We start from the raw sequence: 22,038 nt of genomic DNA, 5'->3' as shown, positions 1-22,038 counted from the left end.
CCATTTTACTGAAACATTGCCCTAGTTCTAAGATTGCTTTTATCAGCCTAAACCAGTGTTTCTCAAACTGGGGTCGCCGCTTGTGTAGGGAAAGCCCCTGGCGAGCCAGGCTGGTTTGTTTACCTGCCCTGTCTGCAGGTCCGGCCGATCGTGGCTCCCACTGGCTGCGGTTCACCACTGCAGGCCAATGGGAGCTGCTGGAAGCGGCAGACAGTACGTTCCTCACCCCACACCACTTCCAGCGGCTCCCACTGGCCCAGACCAGCGAACAAGTAAACAAATCAGCCTGGCCCACCAGGGGCCTTCCCTACACACAGAGCACCCTCAGTTTGAGAAACACTGGCCTAAACCTTTTATTAGCCTATGTTATCTTCTCCGTGAGACCTAGAGACACTCAACTACCCTTTTATCTTTCATCTCATTCAAATACTATCATTCCTGCTTTGTTTGGCCTCTGCCTTCAGTAAAAGATATGCTGGTAATCTCTCTCAGCCAATACAGTCAAGTTCTGACAACTGGCTCTTGCTTCCCTCAGCATTTTTCACCACACGCCTAGTATCTATGTAAATGATTTAACCGTTCATTATTTTTTTCTGTCTTTGCCCCTAACCCATCATATTGGTATCCCTGCATCACTTGGTTTCAAAAATTGGCCACCTTTTGTCTATTAGCAGTATCTCTCAGTTACTGCCCAGATGAAGTTTAGCTTATTTTTAATACTACTCTTTCACCTTCCCTAATCTCCCAAAATTCCACTTTTCTAAAATACCTTCAACAGAAATATGGGTTAAGCCCTGGTTTATTTGCTCAAACTCATTATTTCTATTAGTGACTTATAGTATCTTTGAAAACTTCTGGGTTTCATTTTCAGGAAAGCATCCTGGTTATCTCAAGCACCTGCAGTCCATTTCAGCAGACTATAGATTCAACTTCTGCTCTTCAAAACAGCTCATTTTCCCTCTTCAGAACTCTTTCACCAGACAAGCAAATCACAGATATAAATGCCTCTCTCTAATCATGGCATAAATTACTCACGGGGACACAGAATCATCTACTACCACTTCCTTCCTCTAGACCACTAGTTCTCAACCAGTGGTACACAATATGGCTGGGGATACACAGAGGGGATACATCACCTCATCTAGTTATTTGCCTAGTTTTACAACAGGCTACAGAAAAAACACTAGTGAAGTCAGTACTAACTACAATTTCATACAGACAATGACTTGTTTATACTACTCTGTATACTATATAATGAAATGGAAGTAAAATATTTATAAAATAAATCAATTGGAATATAATTATATGCTAAAAATGAGAAAGTAAGCAATTTTTTAGTAAGAGTGTGCTGTGAGACTTGTATTTTTAGGTCTGATTTTGTAAGGAAGCAGCTTTTAAATTAAGTGAAACTTGGGGTACACAGGCCAAATCAGACTCCTGAAAGTGGTACAGTAGTCGGGAAATGTTGAGAGCCACTGCTCTAAACCAGTTATACTCAGACTTTAGTAGTTCAGGAGTCAAATAAGCAATTAACATTACCCAAAAGAGACATAGTAGTGTGAATTCATTGTTTCATTTGCTACAATGACCGATGAAGTATTATTTTATCAGCTACAATTGGTTAACATGGTAAAAGCATCCTAACTGGTTAATAATTAAATCAGAATGTTTTAATATCATGTGCTTCAAAGAGCCACTTGCAACTCAAAGCTTCAGTCTGAGTATCACTATTCTAGTAAGTAGCAGCTCCTTCCTTCAATTCTGCAGGCTTTACACTCCAGATTTCCAATAAACTATATGCCTGAAGTTTATTTGAAATTGGCTTTCCTCTATTTATCCTGTAATGCAATGTTTACCTCCCTTGTCAGTCTTCCATCAAATGAATTAAATGTTAAGAGAATGTCGTTGTGGCAAATTAAGTTTGGTTAATTCTCATCATGAAAAATGTGTTTTGCATTTCAAAAATAGTTTAATGGTTTCCTATCATATTAACAAAAAACAAGACAAACATTAGAAAACTTCCCAAACTACCCTAAACTGACATAAAAAGCAAGAACTTCTTGCAGAAAAAAGTATTTGGGATCACTACACAGGTTTTTTTTTTTGCTATGGACAAGGAACGAACAATGCACTACACTACACTACACAAAAACCTCCTTAAACTTTTAGTTTCCGGAAACAGTATTTGATCAGTTTTCAAAACTGATCATTTTTTCACCCAGTCAAATTAAAGAGCCGTAGTATCTAAATGTAAAAATAAAAATCTGAGTCTCTCTCTCAAACTCATCTTTTGAAACCCTATTTCACTTTAAGCTTGCTAACCGGGATCTGAATAAAACTACAGTTAAAAAGAGCAAGTGCTTGAACTACACAAAGTTTGAACAAAGGGTTAAACTGAAATTTGGGCTAAAAATATCACATAAGAACTTAACAGTTCAATCAAAATTTCTTTGATATATGGAGGAAATGGTTGGCTGTGTTTTTGCAAGGGTTTCCCCTAAACATAAATCCTAAGGAAACTGCAGTTCTGGTAAGTATTAGTTACTGAATTATTATATTAAAATATCTTAGGCTTAATTTGTTCCAATTTGTTTTATTGGTGTCCCTACTTCACAAGGGTCTTCAGTAGATAAAAAGCTTTTGCATTAGAATTAACATCAAGGACTAAGGAAGAGCCATCTGGTTTCACTCAGGGGTTCAGTTTCAGCTGAACAATTATGGCTCCTGTTTGGTGCCCTGTTAACAGTTATGATTGTTTTACCCTTTGAATTCAAGTAATTTGTACTGTATTTTCTATTAAATGAAAGCACCACGTACTTAAAAAAAATCATATAGTTCAAAACATGCAAGTAAGAAACTGGGATTGATTGGTAAGTGCTAATCTTGTTAATTCATCCAGTTGCTATTCCATACTTACCTGTTGAAGACTGTGCATTGACATCGGCACAGTGAACAAGCAGCAGTTTTACAATGTCTACATAGCCTCCACTGGCAGCTGCCATTAGTGGAGTTATGTCTCCTTTATTCCCTCGATCTTCAACATTTGCATGCATCGCTAGTAGCACCTGGACAAACAAACAGGAGTTCACTTAAATGAGTTTTAACAATTATGTTTTCCTCCTTTAATTATGAGGGGACTCAGGATATGTCTACACTACAAACCTAAGTCGACCTACAGCCACTGCAGTAATTACTGTGGTAGCACATGCCTGCACTACCCTCCTTGGGTTGGTGGTGCATGTCCTCAGGAACAATGCTTCCACTGACCTAAGAGGGGCAGTGTGGGGAGCAGACAGCCTGGTCTGGCAGCTCCACTGGCAGCTCTCTGCCAGAAGTCTGGCTACCCAGCAGGCTTCTGGGTGCCCAGTGGGGTCTCTCATCCCCCACTCCCAGAAGGGAGCCAGACACTCATGTCAATTTCACAGCCCACTGAGCCCTGAAATAGACTGCCTGGCTCCTGGCAGGTGGCTCTCAGCTGAGACTATGATCCAAAGCCCCTCCTGGCTTCTCACCCCAGCTCCCAGCCGGGATCAAAGTCCAGCTACCCTGTTTTCCAAGGAGCAGGGACATTCTGGTCAATTTTATGGTTCCCGGCATGAAATTGACAAGAGAGCAGATAGACACTGCATAGCCCTAACTACATTGACATAAGCCTTATGCCTCTTGTGAAAGTGGAGTCATGTTGCTATGTTTGGGGGGAGGGATAGCTCAGTAGTTTGAGCATTGGCCTGCTAAACCCAGGGTTGTGAGTTCAATCCTTGAAGGGGCCATTTAGGGATCTGGGGCAAAAGTCGGTCTGGGGATTGGTCCTGTTCTGAGCAGGGGGTTGGACTAGATGACCTCCTGAGGTCCCTTCCAACCCTGATATTCTATGATTCAATGTCATTGTAGTAGGGCACTTACATCAATGGGAGGAGGGCTGTAGTATAGATGCTGACAATTAGGTGAACATAAGCTGCTTTACATCCACCCAGCTGTGTAGCATAGACCGGCCCTAAAAACTATTTTCCCTTCTTTCTCCCCGCTCCTTTCAAAAAGCTTTGTATCACAGCAATCCTACCTTTGGTAAAGAACTAGATATGGATCTGTCCAGAGCCAGTCATGACTGCTACATGCATCTGCCCAAGTAGAGCACTATGCTGTTTTTCTTCCACATTTTTCGCATGTTACAATATTTAAAACCAAAAATATAAGCAAAAACTGCAACATAAGTTAACGTTTTCAAATACTTCAGATAAAGCAATTCCACTCAAAGTGAGTTTGTTGCAACTGAGATGAGCTACATTTATGCGTTAATGATTCCAGCACAAATTTGTTCAATTTACTTGCGAAGAGGTTTCTCCCATTAAACTCATGTTGGGATCACTGAGTCAAGCTAGGTGCTTTCTGGCTTGTGATTCACCACCAGTAATAGCCTTCAGTGGAGCTGCACAAGTGTAACTGAAGACAGAATCTGAAGGTAATGCAGATGTGAACTGGCTTTAGAATTTAGTTAACGATGCTGATATATCAGCTAGAAAAAAGTCTCAGTTTTAGAAAATGATTGAGTCATTATGCATCACAAAATATTAATATAAGATCAAAAAATTTTTTTCGCTTTGCAGTCACCTTTAGAAGCTGAATCTTAGGGCTACACTACCTGATGGACTGACCAGCAGCAATCAATCCAACGGGGGTCACGATGCAATAAATCGACCACCGAGTGCTCTCCCATCGACTCTGGTACTCCACCAGGGTGAGAGGCACAGGCAGAGTCAACAGGAGAGCGTCAGCTGTTGACGTACCACAGAAGACACCGCGGTAAGTAGATCTAAGTACGTCGACTTCAGCTACATTATTCACGTAGCTGAAGTTGCATAACTTAGATCGATCCCTCCCCCCGTGTAGACCAGGCCTTAGAATGACTATTTGGCAGCACAGCTTGATTATGTCTGAAGTGATGTGCCTGGAAGCTAGAGGCAGATCTGAAAAAACATACAAGATGTAATTTTCAAACAAGATCATTTATGTTGTAGCATGTCTTATTTGTTACCCCCTCTTCTTTAGATTGAGGGCTTGTAAAAAGCATATTTAGTGGAAAACAGTCTGAAAGGCTGTTGAGCATGCAATAAAGTGAACTGCACTATATTTTACTTCATATTCTTTTTAGAGCACAAAATCCATTCTTATCAAAAGGACTAAAAATGTTTGGCTTTCAAAGAGTTTCACGCATATAGCACTCTGTATTTAAAGTCTCAATCATAAGTGATTGTGTATTTTCTACTTACTTGTGCTAATTCATAATACCCAGCTGAACAGGCCAAGCAAAGGAGACTCTCCCCTTCTTCGGTGTGTTCATTTACACTTCTTCCTTCATCCAGCAGCTTCCGGACAGCATTCACATCCCCATCAGAGCATGCTTCTGCCAAACTGCGACTGGAAAATTATTTATCATACAATGAACACACAGGAATAATTCTACAACAGATAGGTAGTAAGCTTTCTGATAAACAACAGTAAGGTCAAGGTAAAGTCAAAAGACTTTTGCTTAACTGACATGCTAGTTTGCGGGTTAGCACTTTGAAAGTGTCTTTTAGAAAGTGATACAGAAAGGCAAAGTGCTTTTCAAAACAAACAATAGCTCAACACCTCTGTGTAGGAGCTACTATTCCCTTTCACAAATAGTCTAATAGGAATCTGCCTTGATTTTGAAATAAGTGCCAAGCCACTGACACAGCTGCATTGGTGCAAATCCCAGGTCCAGACAAGGGAAACTATAATATGCACCAACTTAGCTCATCCTAGTTTCAAGCAGAGAATCTCCACTAATTCAAGTTGCAGCTTTTCTGTGTACATTTTAGGTTTGTACTGGGGCAGTTTTGGCAGCAGCTACCATTGACTGCAAGAATGAGGCAAATTCCCAGTATAGACAATGCTTAAGTGACCTGCCTAAGATCACATTGAATACTGTTGCAGAACTAGGAATAAACCAGATCTCCCATCTGCCAGCCCTCTGCTTTATCCACAAGAATTTTCTACTCCTACTCCATGAATTATTTTATTGGAAGGAAAAAAATTAAGTAATGAATGTTTAGACAAAACATTTATATGACAAATTATCCTTAGTTATTTGATCTTTTTGGACTGCCAAAATTTTAACTATACCTTTAAAAAACACCAAAGAAACTCAAGCCACTGAAGTTTGCAGCCTATCTGGAATAATATATTATTAAAATATGCCTAGCGGATGGATTAGTTATTTTATTTAACATTCCATCATAGTGGGATACCTCAACTAAGGGTTTGGCTACAGTGGCAATTAACAGCATTACAACTTTCTTGCTCAAGGGTGATAAAAAAAACCACCCGAGCACAGCAAGTTGCAGCATTGTGAAGCGCCAGGGTAAACAGTGCTCCAACGCTGGGAGTGCACGCTGGGAGCTATGCCCCTTATAGAGGTGGTTTATTAGAGTGCTGGAAGAGGTATCTCTCAGTGCTGCGCCACGACCACACAAGGCAGGTTAAAGCGCAGCTTTGCCAGTGTAGACTAGCCCTAAACTGCAAGGAAGGGAGGTGGGTGGGTATTCTGTAGCTCCTTCTCATTCAAGAACCCCAAATCTGACAAAAAAGTAGGAAATCTAGAGCAGTCAATGTACCTCTTACATTCCAAAGTGAAAATGCACTAGCGTAGCAGCATAAAATATACTGGAAACTGACTGACGTGCCAATTCAAGAAGGATAAAAAGGGCAAAAGGTCCTTACACAGTATTACTATTCTCTAACTATCAAGTTGTCATGACCAATGCCCCAAGCTCTTGTCACCATAAAAGACCTTAAGGCTCAGGAAATTCTTAACCATTACCTTAAGCAACAGTTTTAAAAGCCAATGGGAGCTGCAGAGGCAGTGCTCGGGGCTGGGACAGCGTATGGTGCCCCTCTGGCCGCGCCTCCACCTAGGAGGCAAGGGATGTCACCACTTCTGGTGAGCCTGATAGGCAGCCTGCCAGCCCTACCACACCAACCCCCATCCCAGAGCACCCCCGGTGCCCCCAGGCCACCCCAAAGCACCCAGGATTTAGTCAGGTTTCAAAGTACAAGTCAGAGAGGTCACGGACTGTGATTTTTTGTTTACTGCCCATGACTTTTACTAAAAAATACCCATAACTAAAATGTAGCCTGTGTCATGATTACCAACACAGATAACTGTAGGATCAACTCCAGCTGAACAATCAGAGTGATGTGTTCCTGCCAGTGCATCTTATTTATAAGACATGGAAATTTGCCTTCAAAGCGAGGACTGGTTGGCACAGAGGCATAAAATTCAAGAGAAATTGGGCCCATTTATTTTCTGACACATACACAAGCTGACTCCAGAGCCTCTCCTCTATCATTCTCAGTGTACAGACTTTGATAGGAAGAGAAAGTTCACTTGTTAATTCAGGAATATATATGAATTTCAATTTCCAACAAAGTACTAAAGAATTCCAGTGATTAAACTACTCTTTGAATCCCTATAAATAATTCTCACTTGAGAGATACACCCTTCTCAGATAATGAAAATGTTAGTAGTTGCCAGATAAGTACTCTAGGAGCTGGGCTGATAAGGAGGTGGAAGTCATTTGCCAGATTGAGCTTTTTGTGATTCCCTTCAGTGACTACAGCAGACATTTAAATATAGGATTAACAATGTAATGTGATAGTAACTGACACATAGGATCACATTCCTGGTCCACCTAGTCAGTATCCTGTCTCCAACAAAATACAGCACCAGATGCTGCAGAAGGTGGTGCAAGAAACTTCAGAGTAGGCAGATTTGGCATAATCTACCCATCAGAAAGGTTTTATCCCAATCCTTAATATTTAGAGTGGCTTCAGCCTTAAGCCTGAAGTTTTATACCCTTTCCAAAATATTATTTGCATTAATTCAAACAACTCTGGATGTTCTTGTTATCCAAATAAATATCCAATCCCTCTCAAAGTTCTGTGAAGTTCTTTGTCTGACTTCCTGTGATAGCGAGTTCCACAATCTAGTTACATGTGTAACGCTGTTGCAAAAAAAGCAAATATTCTGTGAGGTATAAGCAGGAGTGTTGTAAACAAGACATGAGAAGTAATTCTTCTGCTCTACTCCATGCTGATTAGGCCTCAATTGGGGAACAGTCTCTCCAGTTCTGGGCATCACATTTCAGGAATCGTGCACAAAATGGAGGAAGTCCAGAGAAGAGCAACAAAAATTATTAAAGGTTTAGAAAACATGACCTATGAGAGAAAATTGTGTTTGTTTAGTCTGGAAAAGAGAAGACTCAGAGGGGACATGATAACCGTTTTCAAGTACGTAAAAGGTTGTTTCAAGGAAGAGGGAGAAGAATTGTTCTTAACCTTGAGGATAGGAAAAGAAGCGATGGGCTTAAATTGGAGCAAGAGAGGTTTAGGTCGGACATTAGAAAAAACTTCCAAACTGGAATAAATTACCTAAGCAGGTTGTGGAATCTCCATCGTTGGAGATTTTTAAGTGCAGGGGACTGGACTAGACCGCTCAAGGTCACTTCTAGTCCTATGATTCTATGATAAGTGAAAAAGTATCTCCTTTTCTCAATTTTGAATTTACCACCTGCTTTTCAATTTCACTGAATACTCCCCTTGCTCTTGTGTATGAGACAAGGAGAGTAGAAGTTTCCCATCTATCTTTTCTAGAACATTCATTAGGTTAATCTTTGTACACATCTTTATCTCCCTTCAAAGGAGAAACAATCTCCCCCACCCCAAAAAACAAAAATCTCTTCCTACGAGAGTTTCTCCATGCCCTTAAACACTCATCATCCTTTTCTGAACCCCTTGGAACTCTGCAATACCCTTTTTGAGATAGGGTGACTGTTACTGCAGACAGAGGTCATACCATTTGATTTTTTTTCCATTTAGAGAAATACTCTAAAATTAAAATACAACAGTGCATAGATCCAATCATTTTATTATCCTAATCAAAGTAAGTATTTTATACAAAGAATTGGCTGTATATATTGTGTACATGGCAGTGTATTCAAGCCCACCTACTAAGGAATCGAACTGAAGCTGAATCTGCTCATAGCAATAAAGACTGAAAAAAACAGACGTTACAAAGCAATATGAATATTATGGACATTGAACTTGCCTCTAGTTGACACAAAGAATACATCTTCTCCAAACTCTTCTTCCTGTTTGCTGTCTGCTCAAGTTTTCCACACACCCTATGCTATTCTCAAGACTAAATGATGCATATTTTAATAATATAACTTGAAAACTTCACATAATCAACTCAGTGGGCTAAATGCACAAATTATTTTATGGCTTGTGTTATACAGGGCCAAACTAGATGATCGTAACTAGCCCTTCTGGCCTTAAACAGCTACAAAAAAGTAAATGTAAAAATGCTTTTGCAATACACTACCCCATTCGTTCCCTCAGATCCCATGTTATGGATTTACATGTATGTTATTTGTCTAACAAATGATAAACTCTGAGGGGAAAGGGCCTTGTCCTATGTTTGAAAAGAGCCAGGCACATCTGTGATACTATATTTAAAGACGCAATAACTAAAAACATCATACTTGGTAGATGTTAACTGAATAGTGTTTGTGATTTAATTAAGTTATGTCCATTTCTAAATTCCTTGAAGAACTGTTCCCCAGGAACAGTACTTCAAATCTTACACACTTAGTTCTGCAGTGTACACTATACAGTATTTCAACAATTATTTAAGTTTCCTTCAGGCCCACATACACTACCACTTTAATGTCAAATATCTGAGGGGAAACTGAAAGTAGAAGAGGTGGGAACTGCAAAAGTAATTAAATTCAAAATGTAAAAAAATCATTTTCAAATATACAATTTAGATACCATAATTTAAATTATATGAAAGTGTAAGCCTTTACATACTTGTCTACTTGTCCTGCATTGTGATTGTTCTCTGCTCTCATCCGTGTCAATGCAGCAGCAGCTTCATCCAACGCACAGCTGACAGACGAAGTCAGTCTTCGGAGCACCTCAGGATCTGCGAAGGCTTTACCATCGGCAGTGGACAATTTACCAATTCCTTCAGTGTTTGTTCGTTCATCAGTCAGGTTAGTATGAAAGTCACACAAAAAAAATGCAAAGACACTATTTTAAAATTTCAGTCACATGCACTATTAGTAAAAAAAAGTCATCTGCAAACATGCTGGGAAATCAAATACAATTAAAATAACTTTTTTATAATCTGAAAATTTAATTATAGCAGCAGCAAAGCTATGTTTATTTGCAGTTCTATTATATGCCCCAATTTCAAGCTTATACCTTTTGAAAAAACTCAGGGTGGAGAACAAGCATGGGAAACAAGTCTAAAAGTGAATGCCTGGGAAGCTTTGATGTAATGCCATTTGGCTTCTTTAAGATTATCTGAATTTGAAGAATAATTTTTCTACTCCAATTTTTCAGATGCCTCCAATTTTTCAGATGCCCCACATTCCCCACAACTTAGGAAGTAAAAAACGTAAAAGCTTCCTGAGGATTTAGTTATCAACAAGGATAAGTGCTTTTAACAAACTTGAAAAAAGTTTAACAAATATTTGTTTGATCTTCAAGTAGCTTAATGTACTGAAGTGCAGAGAACCAGATAAAACCAAAATAAAGTATCTTACTCCACAATGTAGTAAAAGGATGATTTTTTCCAGTGACCGTGTATAGTAATTTTTAACCCCGGTAAACTTTTTAATCTTTTTTTTTTAAATGAAGTTTAGTACCAGTGTGTAGTTGACCTTTATGACACAAACTGATGCACTTCTGAATCTACAGACTAGCAAACAATAGCACCAAAAGAAAGGGAAACTTACCTCAATCTCAATGCCACTCAAATGCCAACAATGAAAACTTTTTCCACTGCTGATACCCCTGTAGAAGCTTATCCCGCATAGCTGGTTGTACCCAAAGATGTACTCAGAGCTAAGGCCCCATCTATTCGACAAATGTAAATATTCTGGCACAATTGTACTTGCAGCATAGACTTAAATCTTCAAGTACAAACATGCTACTAGTCAAGTCTCTGGTAATATACTGAATTACAGTACAATAGTTCACTGCAGTGGTTCCCAAACTGTCAGTCATGACCCACAGGATGGCCCTGAAAAAGTACCAGGATGGTCATGAGACAAGGGAAAAAAAGATGCAAGAAAGCTTCTAAACAAACAGCCACCGGGGTAGTGCCATCTGCTACTGGAGCATTAGGGTATGTCTGGACAGCATTTTGGACTGAACCTCCCAGCCTAGACCCAGAGACTCAGCCTAGTGGAGCGCATGCTAGTGCTCCCTTCTTATATAGCTCTCTAGACTGCAGTTTGAAGTTGTGGTTCTGGTGGGGGTTCAGGCTCTGATCCTAGGAAAGAGGGTGGGCTTCAGTGCCTGAATCGGCTGACCCAAGCTAGGAAGTTTGTTCCAAAATGCTGCACAGATCATACCCATAAAGCGCTCTCACACCCACAGCTGCAGCCAGCCAGAAAAGCTAGGAAGTGCCATGTGCTGCCAGAAAAATACAATACACTCAAAGCAGCAGCATGCCTTCCTATGGCCAGCAGCAAAAGCATGGGAAAGGGAGGGAATGGGAAAGGGAAGGAGACTGATGGAATCCCTTTCTTCCAGCACATGGGGCAGCAGGTCAACTAAAAGGATCTAGTGGACTGGATGTGGCCCTCAGTTGCCCAACCCTTTTTTTGGTTTGGTGTTCGAGGGACCCCAGGAGACAGAGACCCTGCATGAGTCACATTGGTTAATCCAGGCCTGGCTACCCACCCAAAAGTTTCAAAGTAAACTGTTAAGATGGAGTGCAAAGCCAACCTGAGAACTAAGGTATCAGGAGGCTCATGTGAACAGAGGTGAGTTTAAAGGGGGTCAACAGCATGAGCAATTTGGGAACCACTGGTTTACACATTACTAGAAACTAACACACTGATTCAACAGCAGCAAATGTAGGTCATCTTTAATAAGCTAAGCAACAGAGTGGCTTGAGTAGCTATTTAATCACAGATGTAACCAGGGCCACACCAGAAAGATAAAACGCCTGTGAAAGTGATTCTGGACAATACATTTCAGAAATCTTAACATTTGCCATAGGTACATCTTCTGATTCTTTTGAAATTCAACTATGTTTTCTATTTTTCCCAGCTTGTAACCCAGAGTCTAGCATTAGTAACCAGAACTGTGCAACAAAGGGAAGGGTATAAAAGGAGAAGAGCAATCTCATTCATTTGCGATGGGATGGGAAATTTGCAAAAGTGCAAGGAGATTAGCATCGCTAATAGGGCAGAGTTAGTTGTGGTGTAGTCTCTGGTATGGTGTTTGTTTGGATGGAGGAAAAGGTATTAAGACGTCTTAAATTTTCATTTCCTCGACACATCATACTATTTGTGTGTATGAATATTTATTCAGATCATTGCTTTTAAAACAGTGGGCCAAATTCAGCAAACCTGGCTCACCTAGTCAAAATGATTACACTAGGCTAAAGGCAGACTACATTCTGACAGCTTTTTTCTTCTGTGACTAATTGTCTGCATGCTTCATATGACTTGATATGTAAATTTAAAAAATGAAAATCAAGTACAAAAATTAAGATTTAAAATAATGGAAGACAATGGATGGGCATGTGATTTGATAGCAACAATTTTCTCTTTTTAGCAGTACACTACAGCACTCAAGCTCAGGAGGTGTCCTTGTGATGTTCACATTGACATGTTACCTATTTGTATGACTAAGCTCACCAAGCAGTGTTCCCCCACCCCCACAGTATATTAGCTGTAACAGAACTATTAGTAAATCAGGTTTACCCACTGTCACCACACAGCCGTTTCTCAAAAAGCAGAGTGAGGAAACAGCTGATAAATCTGACTTTTTAAATGGCAACTCCTTTCTGTCTGTACAAAATTAGATCCTTACACTCACCCCAATTCCCTTATACTTTAGGAAGCTCATGCTATAGAAACTGTCCTATAGTGACAGGTCCTTTCCTACTTCAAGTTTGTATACTTGAGGGGATTACCTTCCAATTTACAACATAAGCTTCCCAACACTAAATATATTTAGGTTTTTCTCAAGCTTCTTCTCTAGTTTCTGCTTCCACTAATTCTCTAACACCTTGGAGACTCCTTATTTTTGATATCCATTTCTGTAGTTTCTTCAGAATTCTTGATATCCTTCCTGTAATATATACTGAGTTTTGCTCAATACCCTCAAAATCTTATTCTCTGTAAACAGGACTATGATCTCCTGACATGCTTTATACCTGCATACACTCCAGGATTCAGTTTACTTTCCCAACTGTTAAAAATCAGTCTAAAACTGGATAACACTTCCCCCAACTCCTTGTCCTGATACTGTAATATGCAACTATTTTTCAACTTAAATTTCTAGACGATGTAAAACTTTAAAGATAATATATACAACACACACTGTTCCCACGCTTCTAACCTCACTCAGTTTTTCCAAGTTCTTTTGAATCCTGCCTCCCTTTTGTTTGGGACAAATTCTCCAAAGCAAGTCATGTGCATGTCTGTACAGTAGCTGCATGCGCCATCTGCCAGGTAGTATGAACAAGACAGGAGCCTAATGCAATCCTCGCATTATCTTCATAATTCACTTTAGTCACATCTAACCAGTAACCATTTATTTAACACTTTAGAAATGTATCAAGTTGTATTACAGTTGCTAATTTTACACTGGTTTTTCACAAGATACTAGATACAAAGTTTTCTTGAAGACAAAGTAAATTATTTCCACTGCTTTCACAACTCTATCATCACTTCTTTGAAGAAACTGGGTTTTAGAATAAACTAACCAAAACTGTACTCTGCTAGCAAACTGCTAATCCCTGACATTGCCCCATATGATGATCAGATTTTCATGTATCTTATTTCCCAGGTCCAACCTTACATCAAGTTTTAAAGTGTCATGTTAGCATCTCTTTTGTTGCCAAGTAATTACATATCCAGAGAATTATCAAAACTGGAAAGAAACGCCCCCCAATAGCAGTAGTTTATACTCTAAGGCCTGGTCTACACTGGGGGACAGTGTGGTGGTGTCAATTTAAGTTACGTAACTTCGGTTACATGAACAACATAGCGGAAGTCGATATACTTAGATCTACTCAATGCGGTGTCTTCACTGCGGTTAGTCGACTCTGCCTGCGCCTCTCGTGGCAGTGGAGTACAGGAGTTGACGGGAGAGCACTCGGGGGTCGATTTATCGCGTCTAGACTAAGTGTGATAAATCAACCCTCGCTGGATCGATCGATGCCTGTCGATCCAGCAGGTAGTACAGACACTCTTAGAAGGCTTGCTGCTTTATCGTGAAACCTGGTACGTTTAAAGTTGCATTGGTTTATTCTTTTTACCTAGTGTTACTCTTCGTTACATTAATCTTTCATCTTCTGCCCACAGACAACTCCTGTTTCTAGCATGCGCCTTAATTATCGCTAGAAAATAGTTTCCTAGTAATACCTGCCTTCTCTTACTATATGCCTCACTATCCCTCAAGAGACCTGCACTGTTTTCCCTCCTGTTCCCTATACAATAAAACTGTTCAAATCTGGTGTATCTACCTTTAGAACTCTCTCCATTCATTTTTGCTTTTTCAATTATTCTTACAATGGCAGAATTTGTGACGCAAGATCAGACCATTATCCAACCTAGTCCTGCGGACAGCCATGACCTATACTTGATGCTTCAAAGAAGCAGCTGTCAAACTGTCCATTGATCACTACGGGTATGCAGGTTATTTGCAGGTGGTCTGCAGAGATCTGGCTAGTCACATAAGTGCTCGTTCTTGTTTCTAGCTGCCAAGCCATATTGCCAGTGCACTCAGTTGTTTCCAATTGTTACCTTCTAATGTAAGAAATTACAATATCGCAGAGAACTCTCAAAGTATAAACCAATGGAGTTGTTTTCTTCTTAAATCTGCACATAGGCATCTTTAATGCTACATTGTTGATAATTTCATACTGCTTCTCTTTGGCAAAACCGTCAAACAAGATCTTCTCTGCTGTTACTCAAGAACCTTGTGGGTAACAGTGTAACTAAAGAATCACAGCTATTCTGCTGCCTAGCAAAGCTATGAACAGCAGACGAGGCAGACGTCAGATATTTCAGAGGTGGCCACAAAAAACTGGTGACAGAGCATAGATTTCTTTCCTCTGTTTCTCACAGTAGCCAGGAGGCATGAAGGAAGAGATATTGCTCCTCTTCCCTTTCAGCAGCTAAAGGGGTGTGTGCAGAGCATCAAATTTACTTTCAGACAGACATAGATAACAAGAGATTGAGTACTGTAAGTTGAAGGACTGCACCCTGGTACATCAGCCAAGAGTCCTGTGGCACCTTACAGACCAGGGGTTGGCAACCTTTCGAAAGTGCTGTGCCGAGTCTTCATTTATTCACTCTAATTTAAGGTTTTACGTCCCAGTAATACATTTTAACGTTTTTAGAAGGTCCCTCTCTATGTCTATAATTTAGAACTAAACTATTGTTGTATGTAAAAATAAATAAGGTTTTTAAAGTGTTTAAGAAGCTTCATTTAAAATTAAATTCAAATGCAGAGCCCCCTGGACTGGCGGCAAGGACCCAGGCAGTGTGAGTGCCACTGAAAATTAGTTTGTGCCATAGGTTGTCTACCCGTTATAGACTAACAGACGTATTGGAGCATGAGCTTTCGTGGGCGAATACCCACTTCGTCGGCATAGCGTCTGTTAGTCTATAAGGTGCCACAGGACTATTTGCTGCTTTTACAGATCCAGACAAACACAGCTACCCCTCTGATACTTGACACCCTGGTACAAAATATCCATCCCCATCCCAGGCAGTTAGAGGCTGTCATCTCAACAAAATGCTGCAAATTCTACCTGCATCTTTTGTATCTAATTTTGTATCTAATTTTGGCTTGTAAAAATCAAAGGATACTTACACTCTACCACCAAATTTAGGTGAGACGCTATGCAGACATGTGCTAATAATGATGCTTTTAATTTCTCTCATTATCCACACAAAAGACTGTCTTCATCTCATATTCTTTTCTAGTAGTAGGTCCATATGTAGAAAGCCCCAAGTTATAGTCTTGCTGCAGTACAAGACAAAAACCAAACACCTTCAATAGCTTACTCATTGAACAATTTTCCACTGTGCAGGAAAGAATGACACTGATAAAAATAGGATAAAGTAAATGTGCCAGCCCCAGTTGCAGAGGGCTTTGGCACAACCAAGGAAGAAGTAGGGCTTCAAGCAATTACTACCCTCAGACTCCTCCTCTGTTGCTACACATTTTACAACTTCCACCCCGCAGTTGTTGTAACACTAGTGTTGAGTCTGACAGACTTTCTCCAGTACGGAGGTGGCCAACCTGAGCCTGAGAAGGAGACAGAATTTACCAATGTACATTGCCAAAGAAGCACAGTAATAAGTCAGCAGCCCCCACATCAGTTCCCCTGTTCCCTCCCCAGCTCACAGCACCTCCTGCCCACCAGCAGCCCCACTGACCAGCACCTCCCCCTCCCTCTCCGCACCTCCTGATCAGCTGTTTCGTGGTGTGAAGGAGGCTTGGGGGGGAGGAGCAAGAGCACAACAGGCTCAGGGAAGGAGGCAGGAAGGAGTGGAGTGGGGGCAGAGCCTATGGCAGAACCAGGGGTTGAGCAGTGAGCCCCCCCCAGCGCATTGGAAAGTTGGCACCTGTAGCTCCAGCCCCGGAGTCGGTGCCTATACAAGGAGCCACGTATTAACTTCTAAAGAGCCGCACGTGGCTCTGGAGCCACAGGTTGGCCACCTCTGCTGCAGTATCTCCCCTCTTCTTCCACTCTGATCTGCTATGTCAACTATCTCTTACATCTGGGAAGCCTGGACTCAGATCACTTCAAACCAGGAGGTCCAGAATTTTTTCTCAAGCGTTATTCTATCCAGTTCTAGTCCCTTCTTCCCCACCCCTTTTCAGGGACACTTCTCACAAAATACTGTTAAAACTGGAAGTTGACTCCCCTTTCCAACCTGGAGCAGAGTAAAACGTGCCTTTAGGATTCAGAGGGCATGGGTTTTAGTTCCATTATTTTCTCATTTCAAAGAAGAAAGTTGGTGTCCCATTTTGACCTTCTACATCTGAAATCTATAAATTTGTTGAAAATCAGGATGGTGACTCAGGCCTCCATAATTCTTTTATTAGATCCTCAAGACTGATATATAGTTCTTGACCTCCAAAATGTCTATCTTCACATATCCATACATCCAGCTCACCGGATATACACCTCAGATTCCTAGTAGGAGCATCTCACGACAAGAACAGAGTCCTGGCCTTTCCACAGAACCAAGGATATTTACCAAATGCTTGGCAGTTGTGGCAGCTCAACTTAGGAGACAAAGAATCCATGTCTACCTATCTCAACGACTACCCCATCTCAAAGGTTGATCTGAGGAGAGCAACCCCCACAGATGACCAATTCAGTTCAAAACAACTCTTTGCCACACGGGGCCTGAAAATCAGAGAAGTTCACAGCTGCTCTCTCCGCACAGACTTCATACAAGCAGTTAACTTTCACTGATCTGGAATCTATTTTCCACAAGAAAGATTTTGTATTATAGTGAAATTTAAACAAAATAACTTCAGGCTCATCCAAAGACATCAATGCGAACATGCCTCAGGCTTTTGGGGGACACAATCTCATGCACCTATGTGACAATTTGTCAGACTTCACCTATGCTCCATATCACTGTAGTTAAAGTCATTGTATCTAACATATCACAAACATGATGGTCAGTGTCCCACAAGAAATCCTCCTACGCATTTAATTGCTGGAAAGACGCTATTAAAGTGTGCAGCGGAGTACCCTTCTCTGCACTTCCACCTACAAAGACTCTGATAATGGATGTCTCCACTCAAGGATGGGAGCCCACCTATGTCTTCAAAACTCAGGACCTATGCTTCTGTCAGAAAGCTCAGCTATACATACACATTCTAGAAATCAAAGCCATCCACCTGGACTCACTGCCCTTTCATTTTAGTCAAGTGTTCTTGTATTATGGTACAAGATAAAAGATGAGCTACTGATCTGTTCCCCAACTTTCATAATGTTAGAAACATCCCAGTCCCTCTGATATTTTCTTCTTTCGAAGAAAAATTAGTCTTGGCCATCTCTAGACCTATAGAATCATAGACTTCAAGGTCAGAAGGGACATTATGGTCATCTAATCTGACCTGCACAACACACAGAATCTCACCCACTCCCGCAACAAACCCCTCACCTATGTCTGAGCCACTGAAGTCCTCAAATTATGGTTTAAAGACTTCAAGGTGCAGAGAATCCTCAGCAAGTGGCCTGTGCCCCGTACCCCATGCTGCAGAGGAAAGTGAAAAAACTCCAGGGCCTCTGCCAATCTGCCCTGGAGGAAAATTCCTTCCCAACCCCAAATATTGCGATCAGCTAAACCCTGAGCACATAGGCAAGACTCACCAGCCAGACACTCAAGAAAGAATTCTCTGCAGTAACTCAGAACCCACCACATCTAACATCCCATCACAGGCCATTGGGCATATTTACTGCTAATTGTCAAAGATTAATTAATTGCCAAAATTAGGCTATCCCATTATACCATCCCCTCCATAAACTTATCAAGCTTAGTCTTGAAGCCAGATGTCTTTTGCCCCCACTGCTCCCCTGGGAAGGCTGTTCCAGAACTTCACTCCTCTGATGGTTAGAAACCTTCGCCTAATTTCAAGTCTAAACTTCCTGATGGCCATATACCTATGCAAGTCCCATAATACTCCTAACCAAATTCAGTGCCTTGACTCTCTCAGCACTTTCTTCCTGCAGAGGGAATAAAAGCAGAGATGAATAAAAAGGGCAGAAAAACTCTACTGGCATCATAGTGTACAACACTCAACCTGCTTCTGGAAAATTGTCCTGTTTTAACTACTGCCATACAACTGAAGGACTTTGAGTAAGTGACATTATCTTTGGCCTTCCCCAGAGGACTCTGCATTTACAGTTCATCAGCATATGACCAGTTTTTATTTTGCTAGTTTATGCGTCCAACAAGTCAGAGAGGATTATGGAAAAAGTCTTATTTTAAATCATTTGTAAGATTTCTCTAATTGAATACTGATCCTTAAAAGGTTATCATTTCATTTCCACTCATAAAAGCTCCCCTTTGTTATTTTCTGCACTTCTGGCAAGAACTGATCAAAAACTTTTGATAGTCCAAGTTAGTGACAACCAGTGTCAGCTTTATTTTATTTAGTTTTTCCACTCAGAAGGCAGGATTTTCCATTCATAAGCCAGGCTGGTTTGATCATAGCAGGTGAAGCTACAATATACACCTCTACCCCGATATAACGCAGCCCAATATAACAAATTCGGATATAATGCAGTAAAGCAGCGCTCCTGGGGGTGGGGCTATGCGCTCCAGCAGATCAAAGCAAGTTCAGTATAACGCTGTTTCACCTATAATGTGGTAAGATTTTTTGGTTCCCGAGGACAGCATTAAAATCGGGGTAGAGGTGTACTGAACTATATCGTGTCCCTAAAATAGAAGTAAAGCTCTTCAATCTAATTCACAGCATCTCTTTTAGCTCCTTTTCTGTGGACTGGAAATATGCTGATGGAGTAATGCTGCTTTTAAGGATGTAGTACATATGCTAATCACTATCTCCATTATTTCATACACTATTCCTTCAGAACTTGTGGACAGTACAGCCACTTTACTGCACCTGAGTTTTTCAAGTGGCCCCATGATTTCAATCAGTTAATGCAACACTAATTTCCCAAGAAAAATGCCCCTGGAAGAAGAACTCCCAATGCTCACCCAAAATCATCTTCCAAGATCAAGACTTTTACAGAAAAACTATGACTCCTAGCCTAGAAGGCTTTAAGTCACATGCAAGTATACCAGCTTCCAATGTAATGAATGTGTTTCTCAATCTCTATTTGCTCAATACAGTGAACTCTGAAACAGAAGCCAAGAGTTATATCTAGTATTCCAACACAGGGAAAGCTGGTTAGACTGACTGTGTGTGGAACAAATAAAACAATCCTATAAAAACTTTCTGAAGCAATTCATACATTTTTATTGTCTATACCAGCTGGGGATGAAGATCGAGGCAACAAGAATACAATTACCCTTTAAAGGGGACAGAAGTACCTTCCCCAAGTATGCTGCATACTAAAAGACAGCAGCAACCTCCCCTAGTGGTAACAAAGGGCTACAAAAGCCAGTAGTGAATCCAACAGGAATCTAAGGCAATATAAACCTAAATTATCTGAAGTGATAACCTGTCCTGTTTTTAAGAGAAGGGTTTTTGTTTTTTTTTTGTTTTTACACCCCTTCAATGTCTGCCAGCTTTTCCTTGTTCCTAAGGGCTCTGGGTTTAAAAATGTGGAACCTAGAACTGAACAGATTTAGCAAGAATTCATTGTTTTACTTCTGTTCCAAAGTAATGATATAAGCCTTATTAACTGGGAGGAAGTCATGTATGCAAGTTCAACAAAGCCTAATTTAAGGCTTAAAAACGGTTTTTTCTCTTAAACGAAGATGCAATTCAGAAGTTGTGCAGAAACATAGCCTGCCATGAATGTAACTAAAGCATCTTCCTGCCCACAAGGCTACTGGTAATTAAAAGAATAGCGTCACACTAGGGCCAGAGAGAAATCTTGATTTGCGACCATGAAGATCATAGACTGGGCTTTTCTGGTGTCTCATATAACCTCTAGACAACTACAGAGGCCCACAGCTGATCTGACTCACACGGTTTTGTGAAAGTTAGCCACTAACTTCCTGGTGCACAGATCCTTAGACTTACTGTTGAGTTGGGAGACAATGGAACAGTGGTTCCCAACCTATTTACTATCGTGGATTGCATATGAAGCTCCCTGTGTGTTAATTGAGCCACATCCACACAACATCTATACTACCTGTACGGCCCTGAGGTTGTCACATGGGCTGCAGCTGTGTGCTGATTGGGCTGCAAGTGGCCTGCAGGTTGAGACCCACTGCTATGGAGCACCTGTCCAATTGCCAACCTGAAGTAGGTCAGGTTAAGATAGAAGGATTAGGTGATTGGGCTTGGCACCAACCTTAATGAGACCTTGCATGTAGGTCTATTTAGCTGTTCATCAATCACTGCCTCTGACTGGCTACTAAGCAGAGTCAGGTGTCCTCTTCTGGTAAATCTGGCCAGGGAAGAAGCTGGTAAAATGAGCTGCTCTGAAATGCTAATACAAAAATACGACCTTTGTTTGTTTCTATGCAATGCCTGTGTCATTTTTCTCCCCCTTACCTACTTATCTGCTCTTCTACTTAGGTGTTTTGGATTTCACTTAGACACTAAATAAAAACTTCACTTATTCCAACAGTCCTTGACTCTTGGTACTTCAAGCGTACCAAGCCTGAAAGTCCAAAGAACTTGCGGGTTCATAAATTCTGAAACCTGCATGATGTGATGCAGTTTTGGTTTGCCTCAACCTGAAAAAACCCACTAAGGTTTTATTAATTGAAACACCACATACTTTAAGATATAATTATGTTTACAAAGAAAAAAATCTTAAAAAGGCATTTTGTCCTAAAAGAAGAGTTAACAATTCCGTAATTAATCAGAGCAATAATGATAAGAGACCAGTTTATTAGCTTAAGTCTACCACGCTTTTGTATCTGCCCAAATGTGAGATAGCTGGAAAAAAATCATTTGCTTTTTCTACAACAGGTCTATTAAGAATTGACACTAAACTAAACCAAATACGCCAAAAACACCACTGAAGTTGAGCTAACTAGACAGCAGTGCAGTTTTTAAAAATTTACAGTTCAGATGCAAAGAAGATTGTCAGTTTATTGTAAATCTAGGATCTTCAAATTTATAGATAGGAAAGAACGAACGCTGGATTTCATTCCATTACCCATTCAACTACCACTCCACCTGTTTGGGCTCAGTCTGACCTTTATATTCAGGATCAGTCATGTTGGTCACGCAATGAAAAGATTCCATACTTATCTAAATACTTATTCCAATTCATTCTTATGTAGTGTTAGTTCTCTGATCACT

The 22,038-nt window shown here is 40.6% G+C and overlaps 1 protein-coding gene across 9 annotated transcripts in view; it reads right to left on the bottom strand.

Annotated features, from left to right (window-relative positions):
* Nucleotides 1-22,038, bottom strand: part of LOC115656464 (ankyrin repeat and KH domain-containing protein 1) — a 187,357-nt gene that overhangs the window by 109,234 nt on the left and 56,085 nt on the right. For all 9 annotated transcript variants that reach the window (XM_030573221.1, XM_030573215.1, XM_030573218.1 and 6 more), the window contains exons 3-5: nucleotides 9,892-10,048; nucleotides 5,268-5,415; nucleotides 2,918-3,065 (exon numbers count right to left, since the gene is read on the bottom strand). In XM_030573221.1, coding sequence (XP_030429081.1) covers nucleotides 2,918-3,065; nucleotides 5,268-5,415; nucleotides 9,892-10,048 — 453 coding nt within the window. The remainder of the gene's footprint in view (nucleotides 1-2,917; nucleotides 3,066-5,267; nucleotides 5,416-9,891; nucleotides 10,049-22,038) is intronic.

This window comes from Gopherus evgoodei, chromosome 8 (assembly GCF_007399415.2).
Source record: "Gopherus evgoodei ecotype Sinaloan lineage chromosome 8, rGopEvg1_v1.p, whole genome shotgun sequence".
Lineage (NCBI taxonomy): Eukaryota > Metazoa > Chordata > Testudines > Testudinidae > Gopherus > Gopherus evgoodei.
The sequence above is the reverse complement of the archived record's forward strand: the minus strand, read 5'-3'. Positions and strand labels throughout refer to the sequence as shown.